At 41.2% G+C, this 16,616-nt stretch overlaps 1 protein-coding gene across 7 annotated transcripts in view; it reads left to right on the top strand.

The window, feature by feature from the left end:
* The window catches only part of BICD1 (BICD cargo adaptor 1), a 181,368-nt gene that overhangs the window by 130,129 nt on the left and 34,623 nt on the right, over positions 1 to 16,616 (top strand). For 6 of the 7 annotated variants that reach the window (XM_059816455.1, XM_059816460.1, XM_059816458.1 and 3 more), the window contains exons 3-5: positions 2,084 to 2,236; positions 5,604 to 6,041; positions 11,908 to 13,002. In XM_059816455.1, the coding sequence (XP_059672438.1) occupies positions 2,084 to 2,236; positions 5,604 to 6,041; positions 11,908 to 13,002 (1,686 nt within the window). Of the gene's footprint in view, positions 1 to 2,083; positions 2,237 to 5,570; positions 6,042 to 11,907; positions 13,015 to 16,616 lie in introns of those variants that run through there. The other variant, XM_059816461.1, reaches the window with a different exon arrangement.

Genomic DNA, 16,616 nt, shown 5'->3' with positions numbered 1-16,616 from the left:
TTAAAGAAATGATGGTGTGCTCCAGCAAGACGATTGCTCATGTTTTCTGCTGCTGTTTGCAATAATAGGAAAGACAAAGGAGTACTCTGACCTTACAGAGTTATTTTCTGAGGCTTTTTCAAAGTAGTGTGCCTTGTACTCTATCAGGGTAATAATACATCAGGATTCAGTAAAAATTCTTTGCTCAGGTCCTCCATCTCTGGCCACCTTTTTTCTTCTTCCCTTTTTGGAGAGGCCTTCCTTTCAACCAGCAGTGTGACTGTGTGCGTTGGATGGATGTCAGCCAGTTGCTATTCATTCCCCAGGCTGATCATCCTCCAAACACCGGGAGAGTTGCAGAGTAGCCTAATTATACTTGACACAGCAGAGTCATGCATTTGGTGTTGTCCACGTACTGCCTCAAACTCGCACGTATACCCATACCTAGCAACGTCAATAACCGCCACAGCTGAGAACGTGCTGACAGAAACAAAATGTATAAAGGCAGCCCTGAGGTATAGAATGCCTTCACCTCGTGACATCATCTGATGTGCCATTCTTACAGTTCACTCAGAGGTTTATCAGGCAGTGATGGATGCAGGAATATTTGCAGAGAGTTGCTTTTATCTAGTGCTCTGTGGCTCTTCATCCACTGGGGATCTTTTAAACCAAAGACATGCCTTCAGTTAAGAAATCACATAGGGGCTTTATTTCTTCTTAATTAGCTTCCAGGAGGGAGCAGGTGATGGTTTTTATTTTTCTGTAGCAAAAAGGCTTCATTTTAAAAAGTGCTTTTGCAACTCTTGTATCAACGCATTTTTTTCATGCTTTGCAATGTTATTTTCCAGGGGTTTGTAATTGTTTATTTAACCTAGGTGCTAAGCAAAGTTCTGTTTATCATCAATTCAGAATGTGGGGTTTTATCCTTTACATACCAGAGGGTGAGTTGTACAGATCGATCTATTTAGAGCTCCCTGACTACAATTTCTGCTGTAATGATTTCTTAAACATTTGAGTTTTCTCAGGTAGCTATCAGGCCAGTGATTGCCCTCCCTCCACACTGGAATCTTTTACAGAAACACATTACTGCTTCCGAGGTGTGCTCTTTCCGACACCCCAACAGCAAGGGGGCTCTGCCCCATCATTTAAGGTCGCAGTAGTGCTTCCCTCCACCAGCTGCTGCAGCAATGCTCAGGTTCCTCCTGCAGGCAAGGAGAAGATGTGACTGATTACGCCTATTTCTATTAATCAAGAAAATGCAGGCTTCTGTTCAAAGTAGAGGAGGAAGTTGCTCCTACTGACTGTGTTGGTCACTTTTCTCTTCCAGCTGTGTGTTAACTCCATCTTCCCATAGTGTGTTTTACGTCAGGGTTACGTCAGCAGAGTCTTTCCAGAATGACCTGATCCTTGACGTCAAACTCAGTTAGAGCTAGAATCCAATGGAAGCAATTTTTGGTGAAACTGATCCCTCGTGACCTCTCTCATAAGCATGTCTGGCAACTGTATATGCTAATGGGAAAAATAAAGTGGTGGCTTTGTGTGTTCTCAGACTGCTGGGTGTAATCCTGCTCAGCACAGCAATGCATTTGTCAGGTTTTTGACGAGCGCTTTACAGCCGTCTGCCTGGCAGGTCCTCGCCTGCCTAGATCTCTAATGACTGCAGATAACAAACGTGAGAGCGCACCTTGCTCAGTTACAGATGTGATTACAGAACAGATGCCGTTACTCATGGCTTTTTCTGTATGAATGTAGAAACCATCCTTCGGTGGAAAACAGGTGGTAATTTTATTTAAACCCAACTGTATCATAGAGCAATAAAACTAACGAGATGATAAAGCCTTACCAGGTTTTCCGTTTCAATAAGCGTCTAATCTTGAAACTGTTTTAATCAAGCTTCCTTATCAGATGTTCTCATTTCTGCATTGCCAGCACACACCTGAAATTACCACTTGGCCTCAGATTAAAAGGTGATGCTGTTTTGATTTGCACTGTTAAATCTTTTCTGTTTGAGGATTAATTTTTTGTTTGGCCTTTTCTAAAGGCAGTGTTCACCATTAGAGTGGCTATGCATGAATTGTAATGTACTTACTTTTTCTCTCATCAGAATAATGAAATGGTGGAACTACAGAGGATACGAATGAAAGACGAAATTCGCGAGTACAAGTTTCGAGAGGCGAGACTCCTACAGGACTACACTGAGCTTGAAGAAGAAAACATCACTTTACAGAAACTGGTGTCCACACTGAAACAGAATCAAGTAAGCATCGAAAGATTCAAGACGCTAGGGTGAAAAATTACACCATTTTTTCCAATTTCCATAATGTGATCCTGCAGAGCACTTTGATAGAAGTTTCTTTGTATGTTTTTTTGACTTGGGTTTTTGCTAAACACTTATTGTGAAACAGTGTTACTGGACATTTTTGATGTATGGGAAGGTCCTTACCTCAGTTTTAGGAAAATTCTGGTGCAATATTTCATCGCAGAACTTTGTAATAGCAGAGGAATTATTAAAATAGATAGAGTCGCATCTTTTCTCTTCCTGCTTTTCCTGTCCTCCCTCCCTGCATGCTGAACTTCGTGCCCAGCAGCAGAGTTCAGCCCTCCATTTCCTCTTGGTTAGTGTCGTGCACGTCCTTTCCTCTTCTGAAGGGAAGAAAAGAGGAAATAATCTTCTCCCAATTCTCCTTTTTTTCCCTGCTCCTCGGGTTTTCCTGTACCAGTGTTGCTGTTTTCTCAGCCATGCTAAGCTGCAAGTTTAGCAAGCTTCAAAGACAGGCGAAGGGACAGATGTTCCTAGTTTGTCTTTTGTTTTCCTCATCACAGCAATTCGCAGCTGATGGCAAACCAACACACTGTAATTTGTTCTCACATCAGAAGAGTTAACTTGCTGTGATCAATATTTAAGTATCCAAGTTGGATGACGTAACACTTTCTGCCTTTTGGGCACTGTCCAGATCAGCATAACATGGCACTCCTTAATACCATTTCCTTAACTGCTAGCAGATGATAACAGGGCTGCGTTGCAGCCCCTGGTTTATGTCCTAACCTACTCCCTGGTTCAGTTCGGGCTTTTATCAAATAACCAAGACTGTCACAGTCTCTAATGGCAGCCTGGTAACAAAGCTGCCTTATTCCTGCAGGAATATGCAGTGCTATTTCAGCTATCTTTTACTGCTATTTTACTGCTCTAGCACAAATGCAATTGAAACATTTAAAACAACGGAGCTGTGCCGCAGGGAATATGCAGATAATAGAAACAGGTACATTTTTTCCTTATTTATGAAGATACCCAGACTTTCACACTCCTGAAACTGAATTTATAGCAGACCATCTTTGTGTCAGTTACTTACCAAGCCAGCAAATTCCCCCTTTGAGGCATGGACTTTTTCCTCACCAACCTCATAGGAGGCATTTTCACAGTATCAGGAAATTAAAGACCCCTTTATGGACTGTCCTAGTTTCCCTCAGAAGAAAATATGTTTGCAAGTGTTTGTATTTTTCATAATATTTCATTCGTAATGAAACTGAACGCCAGCAGTCTGGGGAGAGAAAAAGCATTGCCATAGTTTGAATGGCTTTAAAAATCAGTCATTTTGCATCGCATATCCATGTGGTTGTGATTCCTAAAATAGCTTTGATCTACAAGATAAAATTTCGAGAGCATTTTATACCTTAATACTTTAATTTACAACACCATATGTTACTAGTCTTAGTGCTAAACTGTCATTATCTGGATTGGGGTTTTTTGTAGCTTTTTTAAGCAAGAAACCATGAGATGGTAACCATATAGGTAATATACACCTCTTGTTTTCATACGGATTTAAAATTTTAAAAGGTTTATTTTTCCATGTCCTTAAGTTATAAACATAGCTACTTGATGGGATTTAATAATTTTTCAGATGGACCTCTTTATCCAGTCAGAAAAGATACCAAGTTCCTAAATGTAGATTTCAAAATATCATGGATTTTCCTTTTCTATTTAACATTTCCCAGTATGACTTTGGAACTTTCTTTGTAGTTTGAAATGTTTCCATTCTCTGGGTTTGAAAATTAATGCTTTGGTTTTTAATTTTGCCCTTCCAAAGGCTTATAAGCACAAGACTTTTGACAGGTTGATAAATATTCTACTCCGATAGGAATGGTTGATATTTCTATTTTCACCAGAACCTTATTATAGTTTGTTTAAATATATAGATGTCAAAGAAAAAATATGCTAGACAATGCCTTGATATTGCAGATAATAATGCATATTAATGCACTGGAATGAGAAAAGCCTCAACTGAAAAAGCTTTTTTATGAAAGCATGAAAATTCAGCATTTCTTTCCCTCTTTCACCAAACTATTAAATTATTTCACCCAATACTGCAAATTTTTTGCGTTTAGAAATGAAAAGATGGATGAGTGACATGATTAAAATTAAATTAAAAATCAAAGCATGATCATTTTTACCAGGAGAGTTGGTCAAGCAGGGACAAGGACCTTTACAAACAAAGCTCTTCCTTTTCGTTGCTGTGGGATTTTCCAACAGTGAAAAGGAAGATGAGGAGAGCCAGCAAGCGAAGGCGTTCTGCAATGGGGATCGGCTGCGCCACATAGATATTGCTCAGCAACTGATTTTGAGCTAGATTCAGTTTACCTAGGGTTTGCTTCTCATTTGGTGCAATAGAAAAGACTGAATAAACGTGGGAACTGCCTTCTAAAGAAGAGAGAAGAAGCTGTTGTTTTCCTCAGCCCACACTGCCAATAAATACCTTGATAAAATGCCACACCTAGGTGTGGGGTGGGGAGCCTGCCTTCTGAGAAGGAGAAAGGCCAGTGAGTCCCTCCAAGCCTGGTGAGGCTGCCCCAGGTCCCTGGGGGTAGCACTTCAGGCAGTGCTGTCAGAGCAACAGGTCGCCAAGGGCTCCAGAATGGCATCCCCACCACACAGATCAAGGATTGTGTGGCTGGATAAGCTGTTTACTACATTTGTCTGGTAGTTTAAAAATGTCTAACAGTTTGGGGCATCTTAGAGTTTAAAATGATTGTATGAATAGTTTGCTGTTTAATTTTTAAAATCAAATGCTTCTTGAATAATGGAAAGGCTTGTATGACACAGAGAAGAGAGTTCAAACTCTTCTACAGTTTTTGTACTTGAACACTACTAAGACACCAGATACTTTAGAGGAGCCATACCTGAGTGACTTTACATCTGGTAAGAATTTAGATAAGAAGTCATTTTCAGAATACTTGCAATTCATAAATCAGACTATATTAACTGAGATCTATACATACCATGATATACCAACATTGCTTATGGTAATTCGTCATAAATCTATGGTTACCAGGATATCTGCTACTAAACAGCCTTCTTTTCATGAAACGCATAGTTTATTGTCATAAGTTACTCAGGAAAAGGTGTTATATTTCTTGATTCTCAAACGCTGAAAAAGCTAGCAGTGGCGTATTTAACAGAGCAAGCTTCACTTGCATTTTCTGTGCAGCCAGTTTTTTTCATCTGCAGGCAATGCCTGGTATCTCAAACTGTATTTTCTGTAACACCTATTTCAATAAGGCTGATAAATGGCAGGTTTTCATGACTCAAGTTTTAGTATTATGAATGTTCTTTGTCTTGTCTAATTCAGGTTGAATATGAAGGCTTAAAGCATGAGATTAAACGATTTGAGGAGGAGACAGTGTTGCTTAATAGTCAGCTAGAAGATGCCATCCGGCTGAAGGAGATTGCTGAGCATCAGCTGGAGGAAGCTCTGGAAACTTTAAAAAATGAAAGAGAGCAAAAGAACAATCTGAGGAAGGAACTCTCCCAGTATATCAACCTCAATGATAGTATGTATAATAACCATATTAATATATCAGTAGATGGATTGAAGTTTGCAGAGGATGGGGGTGAGCCCAACAATGACGACAAAATGAACGGACATGTCCATGGGCCTCTTGTGAAACTCAACGGTGACTACCGAACTCCCACGGGTAGGAAAGGAGAATCTCTGCACCCCGTCTCTGACCTCTTCAGTGAGCTCAACATATCAGAAATACAGAAACTGAAGCAGCAACTCATGCAGGTAAGAGCTGAATTTAATCTTCCCGAAGCGTTTAAACACACATCCTGTGGACCCTAGTGCCAGCTTTTGCAATGATTTTCCCCAGTGACATTCTTGACCACATATGTCCTGTTCTCAGACTTCTGCTTTCTTCATATCCAGATTTTGTTAGAAATACCCCTAGAAAACAGAGTATCTGTCTGTGAAAAGTCAGTGTGATCTGAGCAGATGATTAGTGGGAAGAGGAGGAAGGGACCTCTTTGCTGTGGTTGTGGATGGCTAGATTCTTTTTTCCTGGTTTGATGATGGGAAATGTTCCTGATATTACAAGTGGAATAAAGTACTCTTCAGTATGGCCAAAGCTATCTGAAAAAATACAGACAGACTTGATTATGCTCCTTTGCAACTTAGAGGGAGTTTTTGCCATTAAATTCAGTTTGAACAAGATTTGGCATACCGTCAAGAGAGAACAAAAGGAGAGGAGCCCTCCTCTTAATAACTGTGCACTCAGAGAGCACGTGGTGTGTGAGATGTCACAGAGTGCCCTTGTCCACCCTGGCAGTCCCAGTGGATGCGCAGGCTGCGGGGGGTACCTTGGGGACCATACAGCGAGCATTTGTTCGCTATTCAGCCAAGTCCAGCCCAGGCATAACGAGAATAAGAACCAACTAAAAACTCAAGCTGCCAGCCCCAATGCTGACATCATCTTAGAAAGGGGTACAACATCATCTTAGAAAGGGGTACAGTGCCACGCAGAGAAAGGGTCCCACTGCCCAAGCTGTTGAGCATCTTCTCTGCCACAAGAGCTTGAAAGGTTTTGGCACCATCAAGGAAACATCCAGCATTTTCTAGCTGCAGTCTTCCAAAAAGTGCGTCTTCTAAAGGGAGTAAATGTAAATCCTTTCCTGCTTAAAATGTAAAAGGTGATTTGGAAGTAAAGTAGAGCAAACCCAATTTTCCGTGCTTGCGAGAGAACAATAAATCCCTACGTGGTCTGTCCTATATTTACTGAAGAGTTTAATTGTTCTGTTTACTTCATTGCCAAACACACCATGGGAAGTTTTGATCTGAGCTACGATATGGCAAACACTGATGACACCTAGTGCTTTGCACAAATAACTTTGATGCAAGATATACATAATTTAAGTGGAAAAGCTTGAAATTTGGAATTTTATTTCTGTGAAAAATTCTATCAGAAACATTTCCAGCATTAAAATGTAAACAGTGTGTATAGTTTGTGTATATACGCATATATAAAAACATGTATGTGTATGTATACATTTATGTATATAATATATGCACATGTTTATTATATGCAGGTTTTTATTTCATTGAGAAATACAATGTTAAAAATTAAAAAAGCACACCTTCAGAAAACATGCTTTGAAATGTTCACATTTTAAAATACGGCATAAGCATTTTCAACCATAATTTACAATTAAGTTTATGCAATAGAAATTTGGAGGGAAAGCTGTTTGGAAATGAAAAAAACAAGATTGTTTATGTATGTTTTGTCTTGATTTTATTAATTTATAAATTGGGCTTGATAAATCAGCAAACTTTTACTTGAAAGACACTGAAGATGTTTTGATGGTCTCTGACTTTAACATTACTTATTTATTTTACCCTCCTTAAAGAGTCAGCCTTCTGACAGTCACTAGCGACAAACTGTCTAGGGTCCTAGAGGACCCTAGGAGGAACCCTAGAAAATAAATATAACCATTTTTCGGTCACAATAGCTTTGCCGGGCCCCAGCACCCTCACGCCAATAGCTGCCACCGCTGCTCAGTATTCTAATCATGTTTAAAGGTTTAAAAAGAAAAACTAGACCCAGCTGGAAACCTCATTTCTTTAGACACTGAAAAGGCTTACTGCAAAATGCTGATGTGTACTTTTTTTGAAGTGATCATCTTCTCTCTTGAGTTGGATCAGCTCATCTTGGGTCACACAAATTAAATGTGAAATATTCCTCCAAATTTTTTCCTCATAGTAGATGGGAGATTTAATCAGGTTCAAGCTGACAAAAAGTAATTCTTCAGCAAAATTGGATTTTTTCCCCTCCGCAGTGTCTTTGCCATGTGGTGTTCATTCAGCCACATCTCAATATTTGGTATATGTTCCTCTTGTTTTCCCTGAAGAGGCTGTACTATGACAGAGTTGTTGAAGGAACTGACCTTCTTGTGGGAACTATTTTTATGTCTGTAGGACAGCAGGCTCCTTTTTTGAGAGAAGCAAACTTCAGACTTGCCATTTTGTACGTATGGCAAGTTTTTTCACTCCTCAATCTCAGAAAGAAGCCTTCACCAAAAAAATTAGTATGTCAGATATAATTCCTTCTTGCAGCTTTAAGATGCTGCTGCTCCATGATCTGTGCTGGTCCCTAGAAGAGATTTAATCGCAAGCGTTCCGCTTCCATCTTTTAAATCCACTAGGTAACAAACATCTTGCTGAAAACTCTCATATTCCGCGATTATCTTGGAAAAGCTCAAGGTTTTCTGCTCTGCTTTCGCATTTGTTGTCCAGTGGGAAGAATTATCCATCTCATCTTTGGGAGTCCTCTCTTCCTTCCATGATGATGCTTTACCTGTTTCTGAGGCCAATATCATATTTGGAAAACTTGGATTAAGTTCTCTTAAAAAAAAAGAAGAAAAAAAAAAAAAGTCAAGCAGCCCAGATTCTGACACTCTTCTCCAGCTGCCTGCTACTCTCTGACAAATATGATACAGCTGAGTTTTCCTGTTAATTTGTTCCAGTCTCCACTAGGAACTGTTCACTGATACTCCGATGTTATTAAAAAATGGGATAAATAGGAATGGTAAAATTTGTTTCTGTAATTGCAAACTATAGAGCAAATTGGGAAGGAGATCACCTCAAACTGAAGTCTTTGAAGGGAAGGATGCATCACAAAATAGGTACAGCTACATTTGAATTGCTTTTATTTTCATTTTAAGATGATAAAGACCCTTACTGCAGCTACTAATTTCAATGTCAAAAAACCCCCACCAACTGGACTGAAAAATAACTGCAGTTCCCAAAAGTTTGCTGTGGGTGGAAATAAGAGTTTAGTATTGTCTAGAACAAGAAATATAATTACTGTACTTGGAAACAGCAGAGCCATTAATATTCAGAAGGTGTGCTAGGGCTGAGTTGGAGCGATGGTTTTTTTTTTTCTTGGAAGTAGGAGCATGTATTTACAACTTTAAACAGAAGCGTGTAATCTTCACCCATAGTTACTGGACTAGAATAAGTAAAATTTAGTAGATCTATGTATTTCATTTTACCTACTGGCCAAGTTGGTGTGTGGGTTTTAAAGTTGCATGTTTTCTCTGGAAAAAATCCTTTCTATTTGAAAGAAATATTTGTTTCCAGAACACATTTATGTTCAGAAGAGAAATTATCATAAAGATCCCAATTAGCTCTGTTATAGTTTTCCTTCATGGTAGAGTATGACAGCTGAGATCAGTAATCCAGCAGGATCAATTCTGTCTGATTAATTTAAGCAGACACTGAAACACAGTGCTGCTTTAACACCAAGTTGTTTTCTTGAAGGAAAGGCTGTCTGGCTGTAAGCTTTACGTTTATTTTTACTCTAGTGCAATCTACAGTTAATTGTATACTTTCATGTGAACATACCCACAGGCAACCCATACATTTTAAAAAGCCAACTGCCTGTGGTATTAAATGTATGCACCATTATTATTCACGTGACTTCTCACCATAATGTGAGATAGTCTTTTAAATTAACCAAAACTCAGATTTTCATGCACATGTGTAGCTCACCTTACCAGCCTGAAGGAATAAATACCTTCGTTATCTGATGAGGGTAATGCATTTAACACCTAAACCTGCTATACCAGGTGATAATAACTAGAGTTCAGCTGAAAGTTTCTGGGGAAAGCAGATGTGGGGCAGACTGTTCAATAGAAAAAACAGAGGAAAGCTAGCGAGGAGGCTTTTGCTGGGCAGCTCTCTGAGGCTCCCCGGGACAGGTCTGACTGAGAAATCTGTGGAGAGCAGTCCTCTTTTAAGAAGATGCTCTTGGCAAAGGGGAAGGTTGCTCTGTTTTGGATTCTCCCAACAAGAGTGGGCTGACACAGAGGGGGTGAGCAGCAATGGTGGAACAATGTCAAATGGAGAAAGGTACCAATATACTTGTGGTACTTGGCTGTTGTCTTCTGCATTATAGCACAGACTATGTAGTGCCTAAAGTGGAGCACCCCGTATCTAAGGAGACAGACTCATCCTGGATCATAAAATAATGATGAGGTTTGGCCCTGTTTTTTTAATTCTTAAGCCATCAGTCACCTGTACACAAGAAAACTAGGCTGATTTTTTTTAGAAGTTTTTAACATGGCTTCTATTTTTATTCTTACAGTTTCTGCCCGCAATTGATTGCAGGTTCTAATAGAGGCCATGTTTTGAAAGCCTGTCTGTAAAACCAGGGGATCATCATATGCTTTAGTGCCGTAATACTTCTGAGCAGCAGCCACTGCTCAAAAGCCTCATTACAAGAAAACAGGAGTCTGAAGAACTGCTTGGAACATTTTGTGAGATGGCATTAATACCCTCTCAGTCTCTAAAAGGCTTTTCTTCTCCTTCAGTAAGATTCACGATGACTGATTTGACTGTCTTCTAAATACTGCCTGGGGGGATGCTGATAGGGAAGGAAATATTTTTTAAAGGGTTTTTCCGAACTGACAGCTTTGAATTCTCACAATTAGTAATTCAGACACTCATAAAGGGAACGTGGAGCACGCCATTTTCACTGCATACGTAAACACAGGGCTGAGATACTAGAACAGTGGGAGAAAAAGAGCAGAAAACCTGGTAGGCTCAGAATCCTGTTGGAAAAGCCATGAAAGTGGGAAGGATCCCAACTCCTTGTGCCTTCCTCTGCTTCCCAACTCACAACTCAGAACAGGACAAAGGCATAGAAAAAGAAGTTGAAGCATTACACTTAAAACCTGAAATGGGAGTCTTTCAGAGGAGTTATCATGAACAGCAAATATCTCAGCAGATCAAACTTTATGTTTTTATTGTTCACTTGCTTTAAGATGCTGTGCATTAAAACTTTTAGGGTCCTCCTCCATGACCTCTTCTACTGTTCAACATCCACATTTCTCTGTGGATATTCAGAAATGAACTTACTAGATCAGAACTAGTAATTTGTTAGTTACACCACAAACCCCCCTTTTTCTGCTTTGTCCTTAAAAGGATGGATTTTGCTTATAGTTAATGCTGGGGATTGGGAGTCCTGGGAGTTGCATGTGCTCAGTCTCCTGATCTGTGTTACATTCCCACACAGCAGGTTATTTAATCTAATCTGTGAAAATGTACGCAGCCATTTGTTTACTGTATTTGCATTCAGTAATCAAGCCTTAATGAAAGTTTGCAACAATCCAAAGATACAAATAAATATTGTGAAGGATTGGTAGAGCAATTCATGGGAAATGTAAATTCAAACCCCATTGAGAAATGTGTGTGTACCAGCAGAAAGGCTTGTAGTTGACTGATGGTTGGCAGTGATGCAGTTCATGCCTATTAAAATTCGGGGAACGTATGTCGTAATAAATCCATTATCATCACTAGCTGACTAGGCAGTTAGTGCTTGGACACTAAGTAATTCTTCAGTGGGTAATGTGTAAAATCACGACCTAGTGATACTGCAGATTGTAACAGAGGCTGGGACTTCATAACCCTGTACAAGTTATATGTACCTCTCTGTGACTTAATTTTACGGTTTAGGGATATACGGCTAACATCTTTTTGAAGCCTTCAAGTTGGGTATGCAGAGTGGGGGAATGGAAGAGATGAATGTGATTGCAGAGTTTGGTGTTCAGCACGGGTAGGACGAGATCCTGGGTTTCTTACTTTGACTCTGTTGCAGGTGGAGAGAGAGAAGGCCATTCTCCTGGCTAACTTGCAGGAGTCTCAGACGCAGCTGGAGCACACCAAGGGAGCCCTGACCGAACAACATGAGCGAGTCCACAGGCTCACAGAGCACGTCAACGCCATGAGGGGGCTGCAGAGCAACAAGGAGCTCAAAGCTGAGCTTGACTGTGAGAAGGGCCGAGACCCTGGCGAGGAAGCACACGATTATGAAGTGGACATCAATGGCTTGGAGATCCTAGAATGTAAATACAAAGTAGCTGTTACTGAGGTGATAGACCTTAAAGCAGAAATCAAAGCCTTAAAGGAGAAATATAATAAATATGTGGAAAACTACACTGAAGAGAAGGCCAAGTATGAGAGTAGAATCCAGACGTACGATGAACAGGTGACAAACCTGGAGAAGTCAACCAAGGAAAGCCAGGAGAAAATGGTTCACATGGAAAAGGAATTGCAAAGGATGACAAGCATAGCAAATGAAAACCATAATACCCTCAACACCGCCCAGGACGAGCTGGTGACTTTTAGCGAGGAGCTGGCTCAGCTCTACCATCATGTCTGCCTGTGCAACAACGAGACACCAAACAGGGTCATGTTGGACTATTACAGGCAAAGCAGAGTCACCCGCAGCGGGAGCCTGAAAGGACCGGATGACCCTCGAGGTCTCCTTTCCCCGCGGCTTGCCAGAAGGGGGGTGGCGTCGCCTGTAGAAGCCAGGACCCCGACTGAGCAGGTGACAAAAGAGGCCGCAGAGCCTGGCAAGGAACAGAGCCCAACAAAAACACCTACCATTTCTCCTGTCATCACAGCCCCTCCTTCCTCCCCTGTCTCCGATACCAGTGACATCCGCAAAGAGCCAATGAACATCTACAACCTCAATGCCATAATAAGGGACCAAATCAAGCACTTGCAGAAGGCTGTCGATCGGTCGCTGCAGCTGTCACGCCAGCGTGCTGCAGCTCGGGAGCTGGCGCCCATGATTGATAAAGACAAGGAGGCCTTAATGGAAGAGATACTGAAACTGAAATCACTCCTAAGTACGAAGCGGGAACAGATCGCAACCCTGAGAGCAGTGCTGAAAGCCAACAAGCAGGTAAGATGCTAATCAAGCAGTCAGTTGGGAACGTCTGTTATTTATAGAGGTCACTTACCAGCTTTCCCAGGAGTATTTCGGAGGAGAGATTTTACTCACAGGTTATTTAGCCTCTCACTCAATCATGGCGAGGGCAGACCTTTCTTCCCTCCCTTCCTGCCTCCTCTTTAAGGTCTTTAGCTCTGCTTTTCTCAGCACCCACCATTCACCAAGGGCACAGGCAGAAGAGTCTTTCCTGGGGAGCGAGAGAAAAGCAGGGGGCAGGGAGGCACCAGCTACCACCCAGCCTGATGCACGGGCACGTTGCTAGTATTACTGCAAAATTATGAGATTGCCAACATTAGAAAACAAAATGAAGTGTGCATGGAGAGGCTCTCAGGGGCGTGCTGACTCCTCGCCAGGGCAGGTACTGCTGGAGCGCTGGGGAGGGCAAGCATAGGGGATACCACGTGGGCCAGCACCTCAGCAGCTGCAGGTGGCCTTGCTGGTGGGATGTAGTGGAGCAGGTAGTGCAAACAACCCATTGCGTTCCTCTTGGCTCTTGGGAATACTCCACAGGCTGCAAAACTTAGCAAACTTAAGGGGATTAAAAATAAATGTGACAAAAGCTGAAGTGCGCCTCAGGAAAAGAATCGCAGGTGTAAGAGTGTGTGACCAGTGGCTTTGGACCATACAGAAGCTGGGCATTTCTTTGATAAGACAGCAGGTGAAATGCTGAGATATTTTCATCACAGGTGGTTGGAATTTTTTTTAATGATTTTTCTTTTTAGTCAGAATAATTTCTCCTGCCATTGTCATGTTTTTAATCCTTTAAGAAATAAAATAAGTTGTTTTTTTATTAAAAAAGACAACATCACTACATGATAAAGCTGACTGAAACAGTAACTGCAATTTTTTATTTTGAGAAGGATTTGTTATAAAGTTATATTTTAAGAGAATAAAAAAATTCATATAATTATTTTGAAAATTTTCACAACTTAAAAAAAAATCATCAAACCACTTTATTTTTGATGTTTCACCAATGCAAATAAGCTGAGAATTACCACATTTTATATCAAATGCCAAAAGAGGACCATGTAATGGTGAGTTTTTCAAGACTATTGTCAACTTTTTTTGCATAGTATATCCTCCCAAGCCCTTTGTATCCATTAGGTTCCAGGTCTGCAAACGCTTAAAAAAGTTAAATTTAAGCATGCAAATAGTTTTATGTACTTCGGTGCATCTCCTTATGCCCAGAATTAAGTCTGAATGCAAGAGGCTGCATAGGCAGAGTCATCGTTCCAGATTGCCTGGGACTTTTCTCACCTAAAACCAATGCAGTGATCCCCCCATGGTGGCATGAATCCTGGTTAACAGCTTGGATACTATTAGCTGATGATGGTGATGGGATTTCAGTGTTAAAACTCCCAATAGTCAAGTCGTCTGAAGTTACAGTTTCAAGACTAATTGATTGTTGGATCTGTACCTGCACTTCTAGAGTATTGGGGATTTTTAAATTGCAGCCATATTTCAATATGTATTGAGTCTTTTATAGCATTTCCTCCCCTCCAATACAACTCATGTTAAATATTAATTCAAGTAATTAAATACCATCTCCAGCTAAGCAACAATAGCTCTGAGCAATTATATGTGGATTTTCCATGTAATTAAAATGTAATTAAGATGTAATTGAGGTATATGGGTTTAGATTCCAAATTAATGATTTTTTCCATTAGCATAGAGCTATCATTTATTTTTTAATACTACCAGAGAAGCTAGCTCAGTCTTGCTCTTTTATTGCTGTCAGAAATAAAGCATCATCCTAAGGCGTGCTCACTGAAATGGGAAAGATAGATTTGCTGAGTAAGGAGGTGCTATTAATTAAACTTTTATTTATTGGATAGCAGCATAGATATTGGTAACTGTACAATTGGGTATGGAGTCTTGCAATACTGTTCATGCAAGCCAAGTATCAATATCCTCAAACTTTCAAGTTAAAAGACATGGTAATATAAAAGGATAGGAGAAATTTAAAGTTACAAGGTGTTGGGGGGGTGAGTTTTATTATGTACTAGCAGTACTGCCAGCCTCAAGTGATGGGTGTTTCCCAGGCCCCAAAGTACACCTCGTGTTCAAAAAAGCAGGAGTCAAGATTCATCCCCTTGAGTACTTCCACTCCAAAATAATGAGGTTTTTAAGCAGCAATAGGCTGGGGATATTTTTCCTTTGTGCGTTTCAGTTTAGATGAGCCTACAGAGGACGTCTGGTTCAGTTTTTCACGTGTGACAAGAGCTAGAATTTTGATTCGTTAAAATCCTTCCTCAAGCCCTAACGAAGCTGACGTTAATACGAAATTGCATCTTTTCATCCCTTTCGTAGCACGGCAAGACACTGCTGGTGCCCGAGGCAGCAGGGAGAGCTGGGGCAGGCCCCTGGAGAGGGAGGCCTGCAGCTGGCGGGGCTGGATGCCCTGGCCTGCCCTCGGCCTCCGGAGGGGCCGCACCACGGCCCATCGTGCTCTGTGGAAATACTATCGCAGAACACCTGTATTTGTTAGCACTCCAAAGAGAGACACTTTAGGTGAAGCTTTTTTGGCTGGAGTAAGATGGGAAAGCGAGATGAGCACAAAGAAACGCACTGTAAAAATGGCGAGGTCCGGCCTTCCCAGAGACTCTCGCCACTCAGACCCGGCGGGGAGAGCCGCCGCGGGCCCGGCCCTGGTGTTTCGGGCCGGGCTTCAGCAGTGAGGGCACACCGCTCACCCGGGAAGCACGGGTGCGCTCTAGTGACCACCAGAAGTATTGCAACATCAGGTTAAAACGAGAGTTGCTGTTTTCCTGGCAGTACACCTCGACGCAGTGCGCCGACACCCCCTGTGATCCAGGGAGGCAGGGGCAAGAGGCTCATCGGAAGAGAAAACGAAGAGAGTTTCTCCCTCCCGACCTGAACTGCGTTCGCTTCTCTTCGCAGTCACTTACCGGGCGGCAGGAGGGCCCGGGAGGAGCCCCTGTTCCTGCCTCCTCCTGCTGCAGTGGGCCTGGCGCCCAGCCCTGCAGTTGCACCTCTTAAAGCTTTCACAACGCGATAAATTTCTGTTTGAACCTGACAAGGTGTTGCCTAGTTTAATGCATTGGGCAATATCTGATGATACTTCTTTTTAATCTAGCTATATTTTCTTTAGTAATATTTTCAAATAAGCATTAGGCCGGGCAGCAAACAGAGTACACGAACCCCTGTCACACACACGAAAAAAGAGCAAGATTTGCTCCAAGAAGCTGCAAACCTAAGCTGGGGAAAATGGATTATTAAATCAATTGTTCAAGATAGCAAGGCACATATATCTTGCTACCTTGCTTGCTTCCTTACCTGGTCTTGATTTACGTATCCATTTATTTGTAGCCATAATTACTGTGTCAGCACCAGTTTTGTGGAGCAAACCCTAGTACCATGAGCATTACAAGTAGCATAAATTATAAAATAATATCAAATTAATGATATAATAACTTCTAGGACCAGTTCAATAATGTTTTGATTTTGATTTCTTATTCAGAAAGCAAAGCTGCCTATGAGGGGAATTTAATATCCTGAAGTTCTGATTGAAAAATGATTGGTTTATCTCCTATGTGAATAGTTCA

Source organism: Gavia stellata, chromosome 4 (genome assembly GCF_030936135.1).
Source record: "Gavia stellata isolate bGavSte3 chromosome 4, bGavSte3.hap2, whole genome shotgun sequence".
Classification (NCBI taxonomy): Eukaryota; Metazoa; Chordata; class Aves; order Gaviiformes; family Gaviidae; genus Gavia; species Gavia stellata.
The sequence above is the reverse complement of the archived record's forward strand: the minus strand, read 5'-3'. Positions and strand labels throughout refer to the sequence as shown.